At 41.2% G+C, this 17,135-nt stretch overlaps 1 protein-coding gene across 5 annotated transcripts; it reads left to right on the forward strand.

Moving 5' to 3' along the window:
• Window positions 1–720: 720 nt before the first annotated feature.
• On the forward strand, window positions 721–16,535 carry arfip2b (ADP-ribosylation factor interacting protein 2b). 5 transcript variants are annotated; one of them, XM_070843387.1, is made up of 10 exons: window positions 721–969; window positions 3,511–3,621; window positions 6,800–6,856; window positions 8,491–8,599; window positions 9,666–9,722; window positions 12,142–12,257; window positions 12,467–12,688; window positions 12,863–13,020; window positions 13,137–13,311; window positions 13,444–16,535. In XM_070843387.1, the coding sequence occupies exons 2-10, from the start codon at window positions 3,523–3,525 to the stop codon at window positions 13,597–13,599; spliced, it is 1,149 nt and encodes a 382-aa protein (XP_070699488.1). In that variant the 5' UTR covers window positions 721–969; window positions 3,511–3,522; the 3' UTR covers window positions 13,600–16,535. The 5 variants fall into 5 exon arrangements, with proteins under 5 accessions (XP_070699488.1, XP_070699489.1, XP_070699490.1 ...); XM_070843388.1 differs by having other exon boundaries at window positions 6,800–6,832; XM_070843389.1 differs by lacking the exon at window positions 9,666–9,722.
• Window positions 16,536–17,135: the final 600 nt, after the last annotated feature.

The following is a 17,135-nucleotide window of genomic DNA, read 5'->3' on the forward strand; positions in this document are numbered from 1 at the left end:
AGTAGAAGAACACATACAGCTCACAGTTACCTGAGTTAATGTACAGCTCGAACCTGCACACATCACCTGCAGGATGCTCTCAAAGATGGGTTGTAACGGAGGGAGGGAAAATTAGGAGCTTTCACTCCTTTCCAATTTAGAGATACAATTCTAGTAGTATTGATGGGGAAATCGCTCCATGCCCACTATCTGTATATTTAAGCAACAAATCATCATAAATATAAGCACATTCCGTTTGAAACTACTGAAAGTGGCAAGCACACATATGCATCATATTAAAGACCAGTAGACATTGATTACTACAGTGAATTCTGTGTTTGAAACCGGAAACCTGTAATTTAATTATGATAATATGTTGTACCTTAAGTTTAAATATTTTTACTAATTTGTTATCAACGCATTAATCACAAAGGAAGGCAGGATGGTAGGAGGTAGGATCTGTGCCACATTGTTTAACACCTCATATGAAAAACAACTATATTGTAAATATACATGGAAAATACTAAAAAACACTCAGTGTTTCAAGCTGCTCGGCAACTGTGAAGTTAAGCACCAAGCAGCTCATGGAGGCACCAAGCCGCTTATGATGGCACCGTGGTGGTTTTTGCCTTTGTGACTTGTGAGTCATCTTCTCCTAAATAGACGCTCTTTGTATCGGAGAAATGAATTAGACGATGTCGTCAGTTCCGTAAAACGTTCCTCCCAGATTCATTAAAAAAAAAAAAAAAGAAAGAAATACAGGATTATTTATCAAGAGGCAAGAGACAAAAACAGTTATAGCAAGACTTTACCAGGCTATGCCATTAAAATACTCTTAAACAAGAGCCCTGCACTGGTTTTGGACCGACCAAAGACGCACCAGTCTCCTCTAAGCCGCGCATGAACTGGGATGCACTGCCGTTAGCCCGCTGTTAGCTCGCCCGCTAGCATCCCGAAGAGCTCCATTTGTACGACGGGACCAAGCACACCGTAAGTCACGCCGTTTGAAAACCACCATATTGTGTTTTGTATGCGTCTTTATTTTTAAGTTTCTACCGTTTGTGACCACTCAGCTTTGCCCAGTGAACACACTGTGTTGTTTACCATTTTTAACCAGCTTCCTCTGAACAGCTGCATGTGAGAACTACACGCAGGCCTTTTCTAGAAAGCAAATTCCAGCCTGAAATAAACAGCTGTGACAGGCTGCACGATGTCAATAGATGGTGATCATGATCTGTTATTTGTTCCGGCCTGAATAAACCCCCCAGTGTGTCGGACAGATTGAGCCCACCGGCCTGCATGTAGCGTTACCTGCTGTACACCTGTGCCGGTGCACCTGCTATGGCTCCCGGATCTTTTTTAGCTGTGCAATTTCCCACCAAACCCTCCAGTCTATTAAACTACAACTCACTTCATCTTTACGTCTCCAAATACATTGTCACTGTTGTAGCACCATAAGTGCAGCTAAATGATATTTGTAGTAGTTTAGGAGGCTACACGTTCCAAATATTAGACTAAGATCAATAACTAATATTTAAGGCAGTGTCCCAGCTCTCCCTCCTGGTTGTTTCACACTGACTCATCTTTGGACTACATGATGTCATTGTAATGGACTTAAAGGTCCCATATTATGCAAAATGCACATTCTGATGTCTTTATAACATAAATATGTGACCCTGCTTTGCTGAGAGACCCTCAAACTATGAGAGAAGACCTTTCTTTAATTTTTTTCTCCTGTTCCATCTTTCCAGTAAGAGTTTGTGAAAACGCTCTGTTTAGATTTGGCTCCCCTTATGATGTCATAAAGGGGGGATCTCTTGAACAAGTGACATCCTTCAGCCCTTTAGCGGCCCGACTGTCATTGAAAACCCCCCTGAATCTGCCACTGCTTTTTTCCTCACTACCTTTAGCTTCTGGAAACACAGAGATGTCGAAGAGGAGAGCGAAGCAGCTGGCTGTTCTGCGTTCAGGCAGAGCAGCTGCGTCTGCTATGATGAAAATAATGTGTTTTTTGAACATTAAACCATGTCAATATCTTCTAGTCTGACCTCCAAATACACGTATGAGCTTCAGAATGAGCAGAATATGGGACCCTTAAGACTGTAGCTTGATCCGTGCCTATTATAGATGTAAATGTTATGTAAAGCATCTAACTTGGTTGTTCAGTCTATGAAGTGTTTTGTAGAATCTCAGTTCAATAAGTTTGGATGACAATAAACTGTTGTATAGAGAAGATGTCAAGCCAGTTCTGGCTCAGGCGCAGTAGGCTGTCTTAGAGACTTTTTTCTGTGTGAAGCATTGTTGGGCAAGAGAAGTACAACTTTTAATGTTAAAAGCCAACAGAGATGTGTCATTCCTCAGGTAGTGGACTGGGCATGGCCCGCAAAAATAGGCTAGGTCAAAGTAATGTAAACAAGCGGTGCCTCCCTTCAGACATCTGTGATATTGGTGCCATGAAGCGATCAAACTGCCATAAACCTGCTGCTTAGTTATCTTCAAGTTACAGTCAGCCACATGGTAGCAAATCTCACAAAGACACCAAGCTTTTTTTTGCCTTAATTTTCTCACATAATACACATTTACCATATGTTCATTATTAGTTTATTTGATGCGCATGAGTTATGTTGCCTGGATCCTGACACGTTTCCTGCTTTTCAGCTGTGTTATCGATTCAAATACATGTGAGGTTACACATGAAATGACATAAAAGTATAATATTTAACAATCCATTAAAAACACAATACTCTGAATTACATTGTGAGACATTTGTTGATAGATTAATTATTGTTTATATTGTATTATTTGGTCTATCTTTATGTTTATAGAGCTGCGCTACATACTTTAGTTAACCGGCACCCTGCTCTTCAGTGTGAAAACCATAATAAGCATCTTTTTGCACCATCATGTGTGGCGTTGTCTCTCACACACAGATGCCTCATTAATGCCTGTGGGAATGAATTCATTAAGCTGTGAATTCATTATTTCCACCCAAGCCAAAAGTACGATCTATGTTACTGCTCATTCAGCATTTTAGCCTTTTACTTTAGCAAACATTACTGTGCATACCTGATGTTACGGCTTGAACGTGTGGCTGTGCGGCATGCCAAATCAGTTTGACCCGTTAGAATGACTAGAAATGTTCACGTAAACATTTCGCTGTCTGGGTTTTTAGGCAGTGGGCGCTGCTGAAAACACGTTCCTGTAATCGAGCTGTAGAGCAGAGTGGCCACTTCAACACGGCAGCTCATTGTAGTGGCGGCTCGTGTGCGCGGGGCTTTCATAGGTGTACTGTTTTCATGCTGCGCGGTAGCCTTGCTCTTTGAAAACCACCTCCTCGCATCTTTGTGGCAATTATGCTCCCGTCTGCCTAATGATTTGGCTGTTTTGACTACGCTCTGTGGTCTCTCCTCTTCAAAGCAGTATTAGGCCTTGCTGTTTTTCCATTTCTGCCTTTTTCACTTTGTTTGAATACAGTAGTTTATTGTATCCACACATTCTCTCTCTCTCTCCCTCCTCGTTTTGTTCTAACAGACATAGTGCATTATGACAGACAGCATTATGAGTAAAGCTGCCACAATGGAGATTCCCATCAACAGTAACGGTGACACAGGGACACTACCAGAAGACGACAGCCTTGAACAGGTGGGTCACCGCTACTGTATTTGTTGATAGTCTATTTTGTGTAGCATTTTGAGACCACCCTGTGTTGTAATGTGTGTTTATATTATTTACCTGTTTAAAGCTATTACACAAGGAACAAATGTGCAAACTTTTACTGTTTACACACTTACCCTAATTTGCATACTGAAACCCAGAAGACACTACAGAGAATGCAGTGTTGGTTATTTTCTCAGTCATTTGCTTGTCAGTAATTTACGCTCATACTGCTAGACAACTGTTGGCCCACCACAAATGTTTCAGGACATAAAGACTGTTGCATAAAAGTACTGTTCTTACTCCAGTGATGATGTGATGTTGAAGACTGAAAATGTTATAAGTTTGTTTCTAGTTAGTTCTTATAGTTCTAATATATATGTATATATATTAGAACTATATATTATATTAGATTTGTTTTGTCAGGTTGAGATCACAGTGACTCTCATCAGGTATTGGGAGATTTTTCTTAGTTTTGCTCCTATGGAACAATAGCTTTAACATGATGCATTCAGTGATACAGCGCCACCCCTAAAGGTTATATCATTCACATGAGAGCACATGAAGAAAATCAAACTTGCATAGGTTGGGAGCTGATGTCATTACGTGTCAGTAGTTGTAGCTGTAGTTCTGGGTATTGCGCTCAGCTATTACGAGATTAGGTAAGTGAAACGATACCATTCACACTTTAGTGCCACTCTGCAGAGAAATGCACAGTACAGTTTAGGACTCATTCTTTTTAGTATATACAGTCGTCGGTATTTAACACCAGCAGTATGAATGCAGCCTCTCACTTACTGTTATCCTTTCACTTTGCCTTCTTGTCTGTATTCAGTTTCTCAAGGCAGCATCATCATTCAGAGGCTTTATCCCAGATTCTTGTTGTGAACTTAATACTTAAGTCAAGTCAAATTCATTTGTATAGCCTGAATTGACAATTTGCCTCAGGGGCTTTATGATATGTATAGACTACATTACCCTCTATCCTTAGACTTTTAGATCCTTAGGATATTGTGCTGCCTGGGTTTAGCTATTATTGTATTATGTATTGCCTGTCATACACTGCCAGAAGTCCATGGGTCTCCTTAGTTACAACTGTGGAAAGAGCTCCTACTGGGAAATCAGGTGTTGGAGACCAGCTGTCTTCTAGGGAATCAGTTGTTCCCATCAACAGCTCATGTGGCTTCGTGTTCAGAGCTGCAGACACATCTCGGGTGTATTTGGTTAACCTTAACTCTATGTGTTTAACTGAAATGCTATACTCTCGGATGCAGGTGGGGATTGTTCATTTACAGCAGCACTTGTGGGCCTCCTTTGAAGGCAAAGCACACAGGAGTTTAGCACCAAGATTTTGTTTCCATCATTTTCAGGAGTGCATTAGTCAGTCAGTCAGAATGAATTAACAGCCGAGTTGCAGAGTAAGTTATGTGGAACAGGTTGTTCATTTTCCTGCGTCCTAAGACACGCCTTGTTGGACAAACAGACCGAAGATCCTGGAGGAAGTACTGGCAGTCAATAATGTTATTTGCTCACCAAACTATGTGTGGCTCCACTTACGTATTAAAAGAAAACCCTACTTGCTCACCAAGCTTACAGGGTGAAGCAAGCATTCAACCATTTGGTGTGACAACCTCAGTCTAATGTGTTCATGTATGAGAAGTGTTGAGCTGCACTGTTTAGTGCTGGATATTAACCAGTTGTCATAGCAACTCTGCAATTAATCTGAAACTGGCTGTGCTTTGTCCTTGAGTGAAAGCCCTCTGATATCGGATTGATATCTACTGTGCAGCACTTTTAGTTAAAGCTGCAGCACTCTGTATTGCTCGTGCACATAGAGATGAAGATTGGCAGGTTAAGGAGGAGCAGAAGTCTCGTCTCAGATGGTTTTGTGCTTGTGTCAGAACAGGGATGGTGACTGGCAGCTTGACAGTGACAGAGAGGACTGACTGCCTGCAGCATCCTGGCAGAAGCATGAGATGTATCACAGTGGCTCACTGGTGTCTACTCAGTCAGTCAGCAGCATTTCAAGATGCTTAAACTGTTAGACACAATTTATCAAAGGTGATTACTTATGCTGTTAATTTGGAGACATCCCAGTTGTATTGTTAGAGTTGCAAAGCAGCTCGGTTACTTTGGATGATAGGGGTTTGTAGCATTTTAAAGCAGAGCCTCTGCTTTCCAGTCTACCATAGCATTCTGTACATAAACAGACACAGCATTATCATAAACCTGCCAATCCTCACTGTTAAGATATGACATGCAGATGATTTTATGTTGACTTGAAGGTGCTCTAGTTTACTTCATCTCATAACTGTGTCAACAAAGTGTTTAGGGAGGGACCAGTGTCTGCGTCAGTTTTCTCCCACATTGAACAGATGCCATACCACGTGGCAGATCTCTAGAAGGAGATATACATAGACTGGACGAAGGAGAAAATGCAGTTAAACAAGCTTTGTCCCTTTTTTCAACATATGTTTTTGCTATGTGTGGTTAAAATGTCCATTTTTGTATGAGGTTAAATGTTGAAAACTATCATTGTAAGCTACAGAAATGACCACATTTACTGTGATGAAGGCCGTTCAGTTTAAAGGTTACATGTTACTCCTGAGACGACTCTAACATAATTGTTAAACAGACAGATGTCTTCTGGCAGTCAGCGAGTGCTACCTGGAGTTTGGGCACTTAAATTTGGGGTTTGCGTGGATGTTTGTGTGCATACAGTTCCTTCTTGTTTTTGTTTTTTTGTTTCCCCCATGATGTTACTGTCACTTTTAATGTCTGTAACTGTCTTCAAAATGAATACCTTGTGTTTTTTTTTTTCACTAGAATCAGTATTTTCTTTGTCCAGACAGTGATGGAATAATATCATGGCAAAGCCGTGGTAACACATTATAGATGATCCAATGTAAACGTTAACATAAACCTACTAAATGATGAATCCTGACCCAACCTGCTGTGATATCAGACATCACTGCTCTCCATCCTACATCCCTGCTGTCTGTGGACATTACAATGGTTTTTCTGGGATTTCTTTTTCATCGTTCTATCTTGTTTCATGATTTCAGTCATGGATTTTTCTTTTTGTCTCCTTTCCTTTTTTCTATTTGTTATCCTTTTTTTCGTTGTTCTTGTGTTTGTCGATTTCCCCTCTTCCATCTCTGTGCAGGCTGCAAAACTGCAGTGGAGCTTAGATGAGAAGGTAGGGAGCTCCAGAGGCACCAGGGTGAGCAGGCCGTTTGTGCATTTGTGTGTGTGTGTGTGTGTGTGTGTGAGTGTTTATGTTGGTGTGTAGTACTGCTCAGTGGTTTGACTTTATGCAGCATTAAATTCCCTCGCATCACTTTGTTGGTTCATTTTCCAAAATGTCAAATATTTCATTTTTACTGCAAACCACTGTGCAGCTTGAATTGTGCTGCCCTTAAACTTGGCTCCTACTAACTCTAGATAGGAGTTTCTCAAACTTTGAGAGATATCCCCCAAGTTGTGTAGTGTTAACAAAATAGCTGACAGCTAACACTTCTCCACAATACGATCTGTTTCCATTTGATTGTTTGATTCAAAATCCTCCAGCCTGTGTTGAGCTAATATTAACATAGTCTAGATACGTTGTGTGTTTGGGTGATGTGTGACTGTGGTTCCTTAATTTTAGCGGGTGTTGGTTGACAAAACAAACACAGCGTCTGACTAATAATCATCATGTCATACTACTGCTGTAATATTGATGTGAACTGGCTGTGCTTGTTCTGTTTTGATGTTTCAGTCATGATGAGAAATGTAGCTGGCAAGGAAGTGAGAGAGAGAGAGAGCGAGAGCTGACCGTGGCTGCAAACAGATCAGGCCCTGAAGCAGAGCCCAGACACACTTTGCTTCACGCTGATTTCTTTTTTTTACACATTGAATGCTGTTTAACAGCACAAATCACCGCAGTTGTATTTTTACTTCATTTTGGTGGCATCAAACATACTCGTTGTGTTTGCTTACAAAAAGGAAACGGCCACCTCCCTTCCACAGCTTAAGAATTTCCTTATCACAATCTTACGATAGAGTTGAAGCCCCAGGTTTCAGGAAGTGACCCATATGCCATGCTCTCGTTTACATTTCACAATGGACGATATGGGTCTTTGGCCATACTTCAGTTACTGTGCAGTCTTTTGCAAATGAAATTAGAGGCTTGCTTACAGCTCTGGCAGGAGTTAGAATTAAAACCTGTTTGTTGTAGGAACCAAGACTCGCATATGGTTTGCCAAATTGAGAAATCTGTTCAGGACAGATTTTCCATAAATTCCTCACATTTTTTTTTTCTTAACTGGGTGATACTTGAGCAGGAAGGCAAACAAAAGAAAACACTGAGCTAAATTAAGGAAAACACAGATGATGGATTGTGCTGCTGGTAACACAGTTTCCCTCATGAACTGAGCTTCACTCAAACCTGTGATTATTTTTGGAAGGAAAAAATAGTTTGCTTGAGCATTTCCTGCTGCATAGATCACAGAAGTCACTGCTCGGGATAGACTTAAGGTGTCACGCAGCTGTAGCCCTCTTGCTTGGCAGGAGATTGCAGGCGATTCACTTGATGTCATTAGTAGGATTATTTACTGGGCACTTTAGTAGTGTGTCTTTGCTTCTAGATAAGTTGTTGAATTTGACACTGCCCAAAGACTGTGTGTACTGACTAACCTTCCTAACATAGTAGTGTTTGTCCCCCTCTAGTGAATAAGCCTTTAATCTACATTGTCTACAGTGTTTCAATTTAACACTCAAATCATAATCTCCTGTCTACATACCCCCTCCCAAAACCCTCTATCCTTCCCTTTTGTTATTGCTATTTTTTTTTCTCCCCCCACTTCAACTTTCCAGGACCTACAGCAGGTGATGGTGTCAGGTCCCAATCTGAATGAGACTAGCATTGTGTCTGGAGGTTATGGAGGAACGGCAGAGGGTATTATCCCCACCAGCTCAATCAAAGGTAGAGTCCTGCTTTTCTCTTTTTCTCTCTCTTATTCATTTGTAACATCATTTGAATCTCTTCTCAGCTGTACTGTCGCAGCCCCCTTCTGACCTCTTCTGTTGTCTCTGTGCTGCGCCTCTGACTAAAGTTACTCAGAGAGTTTGTTCATGGAGCGTTAGATGTCTGGAGCGTCCTATGTTAGCGTTCCCATGAGATCATTGTGCAATTAATTTGTGGTGATCTGTGGTCAATTTGCGCTCAGTCATCCCTAGCCTCGGTCTCCACTGTATGAAAATGTCTGTCTGTGGTCGGTGTTACTCTGTTTTAAATGGTTCTAAGTGAACGATGAGCCACATGGATTTCAAAAACCACTGAGAGTACCAAAGTATTGAGTATAATAGTAATGTATTTGCTGGATTTCATCTGAAACATATGCATGTTTGGCAAAAGATTTTTTTTTACATAACCTGATTTGATACAATGATTATTTTTGTAATGAACCTTTTGAAAAGTGTTATTTAATCATCTACCACTACACAATGCTTTAACAATAGTACTTTCTTCTCCTGCAATAATATTTTTTTCATAGTTAAAAATCCCTTCTCATAGTGTGATAAACTCTTGGATCTGTTACTTAAACTGGCCTCACTGGTACTTGAAACAGCACTCGCCCACCAATGTGGCCCCACTCACTTTTTAATGGTCTGAACTCAGGATAATGCCTCAGAAAGATGCCGCTGCTGGAAAAAAAAAGTTCATCATCAGATATGTCAGGGATTCTAAATGTCAGGCAATGGTTTGAGGACATGTCATTTCAAGAATTACATGAGTGCGCTATGTAACACCAGTACTACCCATCAATTGTTTCGTGTAGCTCATAAGCAGCACAGACCTACAAAGATGGCTTCAAACTGAAATGTGTGCTGGAGTTTCCTCACATGTTGTGTGATACCGAGGGTCCACTAAAGGATTAACATAATTTTCTGGTTCAGGACATTGCCTTCAGCAGGGTGGTTGTAACCGCTCTGTTTAATACTTATTTGACTCTAACATTTCTACATGTTTATTCTGTTCTCTCTCTCAGGCCCTGCCGTGCGCTACAATGCAGAGTTTAACAAAAGGATCCCAGTTACAGGATTAGGTGCTCCTTAGACCTGATTATTATTAATAGCGTAGAGCTTATTTCCAAAATGTGATGTCATTTTAGGGAATGTTGACAGAAGATAAAACATCCGGTCTGTGAAATACTTTTGTTAAGAATAAGTACCAAAGAAGTTTTTTCTGTTAATTGCTATGCACATGATGTTGACTTTGATTTTCTTCTGTTTTAATGGATATTTCTCACATGATGGATATCTCATTTTGGAAAGATGCTTTTTCTACTGAGTGTGTCTTTTTTTTTAGATAATTGGGAACCGGCTTTTCTGTCCCTTTTTATCTTTAGAGTTGTTCCGACACTGACATCCGTATCGAAATACCTCTGATGCAGCCTAAAACGCTGATCAGCAATTTCCAAGTATGCGAGTCTATGCATCGATTCAATATCACAACATTTATTTGCCCCGAAAAAATCAATGTGTTTCACTCAGAGTAAATTTTCACTGTGCCGCCACTGGAAACTACTCTTTTAGAGCGTCAGAAGAAGAATTGATTTCAGGTGATGCGATTATAGCTGCTCATTGATGATAGCTGGCATTGTACCCTCTGAGGGTGTGTGAATATTGCCCCCTGCTGGACAACAGTTTAGCACACAGGCTGTCCACCGATGAGAGAACTCAGTGAGAGATATGTCAAGGTAAAAGGTAAAAACATAAAGTATTGCAAGCATTAGGTCAGAGATGAACTAGGTTATGCTAATTTTGCTAATCTTCTCCATATAAAATTTACTCCTACATTAGTTTGTGTGTCTTCTTTCTAAGATGCGACTGTCAGACTAGATAAGAAAAGAAAGTTTTAAACTTTCTTTCTCCGAATGTATTCATTCATGCTTTACAAAGGATTTAAACTGAGCCAGGCCATACAGCAATAGCTATGATAGCACATCTGTACAGGGTTAGTAGTATACAGCTCTTTAAAAAAACAAATGAATAAATAGGCTCTTGGTATCTGCTGATTCACAGATGTAAGGATAACGGGGAGGAGAAAATGGTATCGGAACATCTCTATTTGTCTTCATCAAATTTTCTCTTTTATTAGTGGAGAGCAGATCAGTGCACCTATTTCTGGCTGCTTCTTGGACACATTGGTGCCTTTTTTTCTATCACAGCACTCCTTTTATATATTGCTTCTCTACTTTCTGGTTGGCTTCTCTTGCAGTTTTAAGCTCATCCATCAAAGGGTCTACGCTTCTTTATTTTTTCCCAGAATACCACACTAAACTGATCTCTGACCTCCTCTTTAGGAAAACAGAAAGCTTCTTTATGTCCATTAAAGTGTGTATTTGTTGTAAGACCTTGAATACGAGTAAGAGATTACTGGGAGAAGCTTTATTAAACTTTTAGTTTTTACTCCTCCTCCCTTTATCTCATGTTAACCTTTTTCCATTTATTATTATTTAATGAAAGGCTGATCCAGTTTATTTAATGTCACACTGATTAGTACTGCTAGAATTCAAACTTCCATCTTCATCATCAGTCATTTGTCTGCATTGTTCACTGGGAGTCAAGCACTAAATGTTGTCTTTTCATCTTTGTGTTTGTCTTTCTTTGTCCTCCTCCTCCTTTTCACCATTCCCTCCTACATATCCTCATCCTCCTCCTTCTCCCTTTTGTCATCTTACTTTTCTGTCTTTTTTTTGCACCTCCCTGCTTCTCCCACCAATCTTCACTCCATTTTTGGCACACTCGTTCAACTCCAATAACTACTTCATGTCTAAACCCCAAATACAACTATAATTTTAAATCCTGATCCTGAAATAAAATTCCAATAATATGAAAAATGTAAATCCCACTCCCACACCCTACCCAACCATTCCCAACCTGAACTATTCCTTCATCCACACCCCGCTCACCCATCCAACTGTCACAGACTTGCGTATGAAGGCCGGGCGAAGTAACGTTTCCCCAAACAGTTCTTTCCCCTGCCACATAGCAAGCCAGTCGAATGAGCACCAAGGTACTGGGGAGGGGAGGAGGGTAAAGTTGAATGCTCAAAAGGGCTCTACATTGATTAATCAGATTACCATTTTAGTACTGACCCAAGACGTCCCTGGAATCTACAGGATTTTTACTCTCAGAAAAAGCAGTTTAATGTCCACAAAGTTAATGTTTTCTCAATATTTCCATCAGTTTCTCTGTTTGAGTCTCTACATTTTCTTGCCATCCACTCACACACTAACCCCATCTCTCACTCATGCATGTTTTACAGTGGTGGAATGGCTAGCGGTGATGGACACTGGTAGGAGAAGAGCATACAGCTCTCAGAAACTATGCTCAGTTTTGTCCTTTTTAGCTAGTTAAGGATTCTGTTTGGTCGGTTCTTTGCTGGGCTCGATGCTGTCGCCTACCTGGTTGTTATTTTATCATGTTTTTATGTCACTACATTTGGGTCTTGTCTCTCAGGTTCCAACATGCACCACAGCAGCAGCAACTCATCAATGATGTCAGAGGAAACAACCCGCGGTGTGGCAGTGGAAAAACTGGAAACGATGAAGAAGTGGGGTCTCAACACTTACAAGGTATCCCAGGGGCCTGTAATGTGGATTCATGAGAAACTGTGAATAGATGATGGTTTTGTGATAAACAGCTACATGATACAAAAGAGGTATTTGATAGTGTAATGATAAAGAGCCTTTCCCGCATGCCCTCATACAGTACGATGCAACCAGAGAAGGAAGCTGCTTTGTGTGTCACTAATGTCTCTGGTTGTCTTCCCCCACTGTTTTAGTGTACAAAGCAAATGATCTCTGAGCGCTTCGGTCGGGGCTCTCGGACTGTGGACCTGGAGCTGGAGGCCCAGATTGAGGTGCTGAGAGACACTAAAAGGAAATATGAGAATGTGCTGCGATTGGCCAGAGCGCTGACCAACCACTTCTACAACATGGTGCAGACGCAGCATGCGCTGGGTGACACCTTTGCTGACCTCAGTCAGAAATCTCCAGAGCTACGGGTGAGGCCTCAAGAATGTGTTCATGTAGCTCTCATGTTACTCGATATTGATCAGCAGCTTGAAAGTTGCCACTCGGTGTGGGTGCACTGGCTCGGTTTTTTTTTAAAGACATTTAAAAGCATTAATACCATTCATCCTCTAATGTTCGCACTATTGCCTTGTTTGCCTTTACAGGATGAGTTTGGCTACAATGCAGAGACTCAGAAGTTGCTGTGTAAGAACGGGGAAACCCTACTTGGTGCCATTAACTTCTTTGTGTCCAGCATCAACACACTGGTCAACAAGACGATGGAGGACACTCTGATGACAATCAAGATGTATGAAAATGCCAGGTAAGGACATGGAGCAAATGAATTATGTTGTGCTCATGTTGGAGCCCACCACTCATAGTAAAGGGTGAGTTTTTAGGGCCTTTAAAGTTCAGTATTTTCTCTCTTTTTGTGAACAGACTGGAGTTTGATGCCTACCGGTCAGACCTGGAGGAACTGAGTTTGGGTCCGAGGGACGCTGTCGCCATGGCCCGCATAGATGCTGCTCAGCAACAGTACCAAATCCAGAAGGACAAGTATGAACGCCTCCGCTCAGACGTCACCATTAAGCTCAAGTTCCTGGAGGAGAACAAGGTCAGTGGGCATGCCTGCAGCATCATCAGCCTTCGAAATGAGAAAAAAGGTCCACATCCAGATTTGAATGCGTCTTCTCTGTGATAACACGCACCAACCAACTTCCTAAGCTCCCTTGTTTCTCTCTCTCAGGTGAAGGTGATGCATAAGCAGCTCCTCCTCTTCCATAATGCCATCTCGGCGTACTTTGCTGGCAACCAGCAGCAGCTGGAGCAGACGCTGAAGCAGTTCAACATAAAGTTGAGGCCTCCAGGGGCCGACAAGCCCTCCTGGTTAGAGGAGCAGTGAGAGGGTCTGCTTGACCTTCTGCAGCCTCCTTCTTGATCACCTCCACCTGTTACCTGTTGAAACCCCCTTCTTACAGAGGACCACTACAGATGGAAACACAGATACAGATAATTGGGTGGAAGAAGATATGAAATGAGCGTGTGACTGGTTGATTGGACAGATGAATTGCAGGGTATTATTGACAAATGAGCGAAATGCAGCAGGAAACCAGGTGGCCAGTTTCATGAACAGTCTGGGGGCTTTTAGTGCCTCTTCCCAACCCCCCTCCCCACCTTTCTTTTTTCACTCTAACCCTCTCTTTGTGCGTTGTTCCCAGAGAAACTGTTCATCTCACCCTTCCCTCTCTCCTATTTGACTCCAGCCCCCCCCCCCCTCTATCTCAACACTATTTTGCTGTGTGAGCTTGTGTTAGTCGTGTTGATGGCCATTATTGTACTCCTCAAGTGCTCCCAGTGCTCTGAGTTAAACTTAAACCCCACACTATCTTATTAACACAGACAGATAAGTGAAGGAAAAAAACACTAAAAACCATTAAAACACACTCGGATGTAACCAGACACTAGATCAAAACTCTTCCAAACCTTATCACTCTCCTGGTGTGCCTCCTTATATATGAGATGATGTACTAAATATAGAGGAAGATGGATAAGTTCAGGAAAAAGATTTCCAACTACATATGAAGGGGATTTGTATGGTACACTGGAAACAAATGTCCAGACACTTCAAATCAATGTACATTTCAAATTAAGTACTGTTTCACTTTTGAAATGAATATTATATGGTTGTTTGTAGCTTCTAAAAAAAACACAATGTTGTGTTTAGTTTTCGCTTAGTTTGACTGTCATCTTTTTATTTTGTAATCATTTCAGTTCTAGTCAGCTGTGTGTCCTGAGTGAAGGGCAGTGCACCGTTTTGGGGCGACGTGTGCTGTCGTGTTAGACTGCAGGCACCGCGGCGCTTAGGCTGTAATCGTCAGAAATGCTACAGATTTCATTTGTAACTTGGAAATTCTTTGACGGCAACTCGTATATGCAACGATCATTTAAGCACACTGCCGCAGCCTCCCAAAGTGATACTGGTTTGGGTCTTTACTAATAGTGTCTATTTACCCAAAGAGAACTGAGAGATGTTTATTGGACGACGACCCTTGCCACGCTTCCATGGGTCGATTAAGCAACAGCGATCGGTTCAGTGTCGCTGTGGACTGAGGAGGCTTAGAGGGACAGGTGACCCGTATAAGATGAGTGTGCCAGTTGGTTAAGATCCAACAAACTTGAATGGATTCACTCTATTATTTAATTGTTTTAATAGACTGTATTTGAAAGGAGTTCAGTTGCTTTCGCATTGATTCACTGTTTTGTCCTAAGTTTGCCTTTTTGAATTCACACAAACGCATCATTGACATGTGGGGCCATATCTTTCAGCCCTACTAAAACAGAATATATTTGTCTATGGTTCCCTTTCTTCACACTGAAGATTACTGTAGCTGTATAATATTACTAATCCTAATATTTCGACATAAAACCTTGTAAATTAGTAGTTTGGGAATGGGATAACACTAATGATTCATCATTTGTTTCCTTCTCCTTTTAACTGAAGCTTCGTCTTAGTGTAATGGTAGTAAACAATCATCCATTGTTGACAATTAAGAGAAGGTGTTACCACAAAATATCGGCATGGTACTGCATATGTAATGTTGAATTTTTATGCATCACTGTATTTATTATGTTCATCATATGTGTGTTAATCTGTTGGAATCAACATATTGTACACTGAAACTCCCGGTTTGTGCAAATTAAGTACGACAATTATGGTGTTTTGCAGACGATGAACTAACATGAAAACATGCCTCAGGATAACCAAATCTGAAACGAATTCACTCTAACAAATGTCTCTAAACTAACTTAAAGAAAGTCGTTTAGTTTTCCAGTGTCACACCTCTGTGAAGTCAATGAAACAGTCCAGTGTAATGAATGTTTTACCATGCTGAATTGAACTCACGAGAGCCTCTAGTATCAGAAGGAAGAGCTCTGTCAGTTTATGGGTCAGTCCTCCAGCTTCTCGTCGTCTCTGTATTTGCATGGCAGCCAGCGATGCAGAGCATAGGTGCAGATACGTGTGAACGCACCGACGCTCTACTCCTCTCCTCCTGCGCACCAGCTCGCATGGATTGGCACAACGTCATGCCCATGATTTTTGAATTTTGCCACCGGCTGAAGCGGAATCCAAAATGAGGGTTTACTTTTAATGCTGCACTCTTCAAGGACAATTTACGAGAGGAAATGGATTTGATGTGTGACGAAAAGCAAATCTCAAAAAATTGAATCTATGATTTGTTTGGCTTGTGTTTTCTGAAGTTGTATGTGTCCGTGTGTCAAATGAGTGTATTTTATCCTGGCTGGGAGAAAAAAAAGGAAAAAAAGAAGTTGCTCTGTAAGACCTTGGGCACACTTTTGCCTAAAATTGCAGTTTGACCGGCCGGCTCCTGGTCTGTTTGACTGCCACACAGCAATATTAACAATGTGACTCCTCTCTTCCAAAAACCTGCCCTTTTGCATTTCCTAACCCCAACACCAAAATGAATGGCAATAGGATGTCTTTGTTCCATAGTTGTGAAACCTCCAGTAAACTGAAAAAAAAAGAAAAAAAAGCGTGACAAGGATTTAAAGTCACTCTTGCTAGCAGTCTTTACATTGTTGCTGAGAGAGAACCAAGATTTATAAAATGAGATATTTTATTTGTGTACAATCAATGTTTTCTAGGCTGAGCTGGTGTGTTGTACTGTATGAATGATTGCACATGATGGTATTTAAGATGATAATGAAGATATGTCATGGGTTGATGTGATACTCTGCCTTCATTCCTCACTCAGACCTGAAAGTCCCACTCCACCCCACCCCAAGGGAACAAAATTAAAAGTACACATTTTCAAACGCTCTGGCTGTCCTCCTCTGTTTGCTCGTTCTTTTTCTCATTGTTTTTATTCACACTGTAGCCCGGCGTGGTTCCTGTTGCGTGTTGACCGACAAGCGACCATCTCAAATAAAACACAAACCTGGTGATTGCAATCATACACGGGGATTTAAGAGGTAATCTTCATCATCTGATATTTACAAATGGATCTTAATGGTAATTAAATTCTCCTGCAGTTCAAACATTTTCTCACAAAAAAATTACATCAGTTACATTTTTACTTTCTTTCATCAGTAGTATGCACAATCCCACATACTATAAAACACTAAAACTCAGCTTTCACTGCATTTTGATGTCATTTATTGCATAATGTAAATTAGATATTTACACATGATATTATATTTTGGTGATGTTGTATCTATTGTGTTGACCCTTGCTTACCCATCTTCTCCCCTGCCTCTCCTCAGAGGGGCGTTCCCGTTACCTGGAAGCTTCCTTGAATGTGATTGGTGGAGGCTCGTCCTGCACCTGTGGGTGCTGTTAGTGAGACAGACCGAGCGGAGCAGTCTGCTGGAGCACGAGGCAAGACCTGAGAGAGGGTTAAATCTGACAGCTTGCCCACA

This window comes from Pempheris klunzingeri, chromosome 14, assembly GCF_042242105.1.
Source record: "Pempheris klunzingeri isolate RE-2024b chromosome 14, fPemKlu1.hap1, whole genome shotgun sequence".
In the NCBI taxonomy this organism is placed as follows: Eukaryota; Metazoa; Chordata; class Actinopteri; order Acropomatiformes; family Pempheridae; genus Pempheris; species Pempheris klunzingeri.

What these genes read in the sequence shown, in the direction of transcription:
- arfip2b (XM_070843387.1), top strand. Translation starts at nt 3,523, where the DNA reads ATGACAGACAGCATTATGAGTAAAGCTGCCACAATGGAGATTCCCATC. An exon ending in CCCCACCAGCTCAATCAAAG is followed by an intron (nt 8,600 to 9,665) that starts GTAGAGTCCTGC and finishes TCTCTCTCTCAG; the next exon opens with GCCCTGCCGTGCGCTACAAT. An exon ending in AGTTCCTGGAGGAGAACAAG is followed by an intron (nt 13,312 to 13,443) that starts GTCAGTGGGCAT and finishes TCTCTCTCTCAG; the next exon opens with GTGAAGGTGATGCATAAGCA.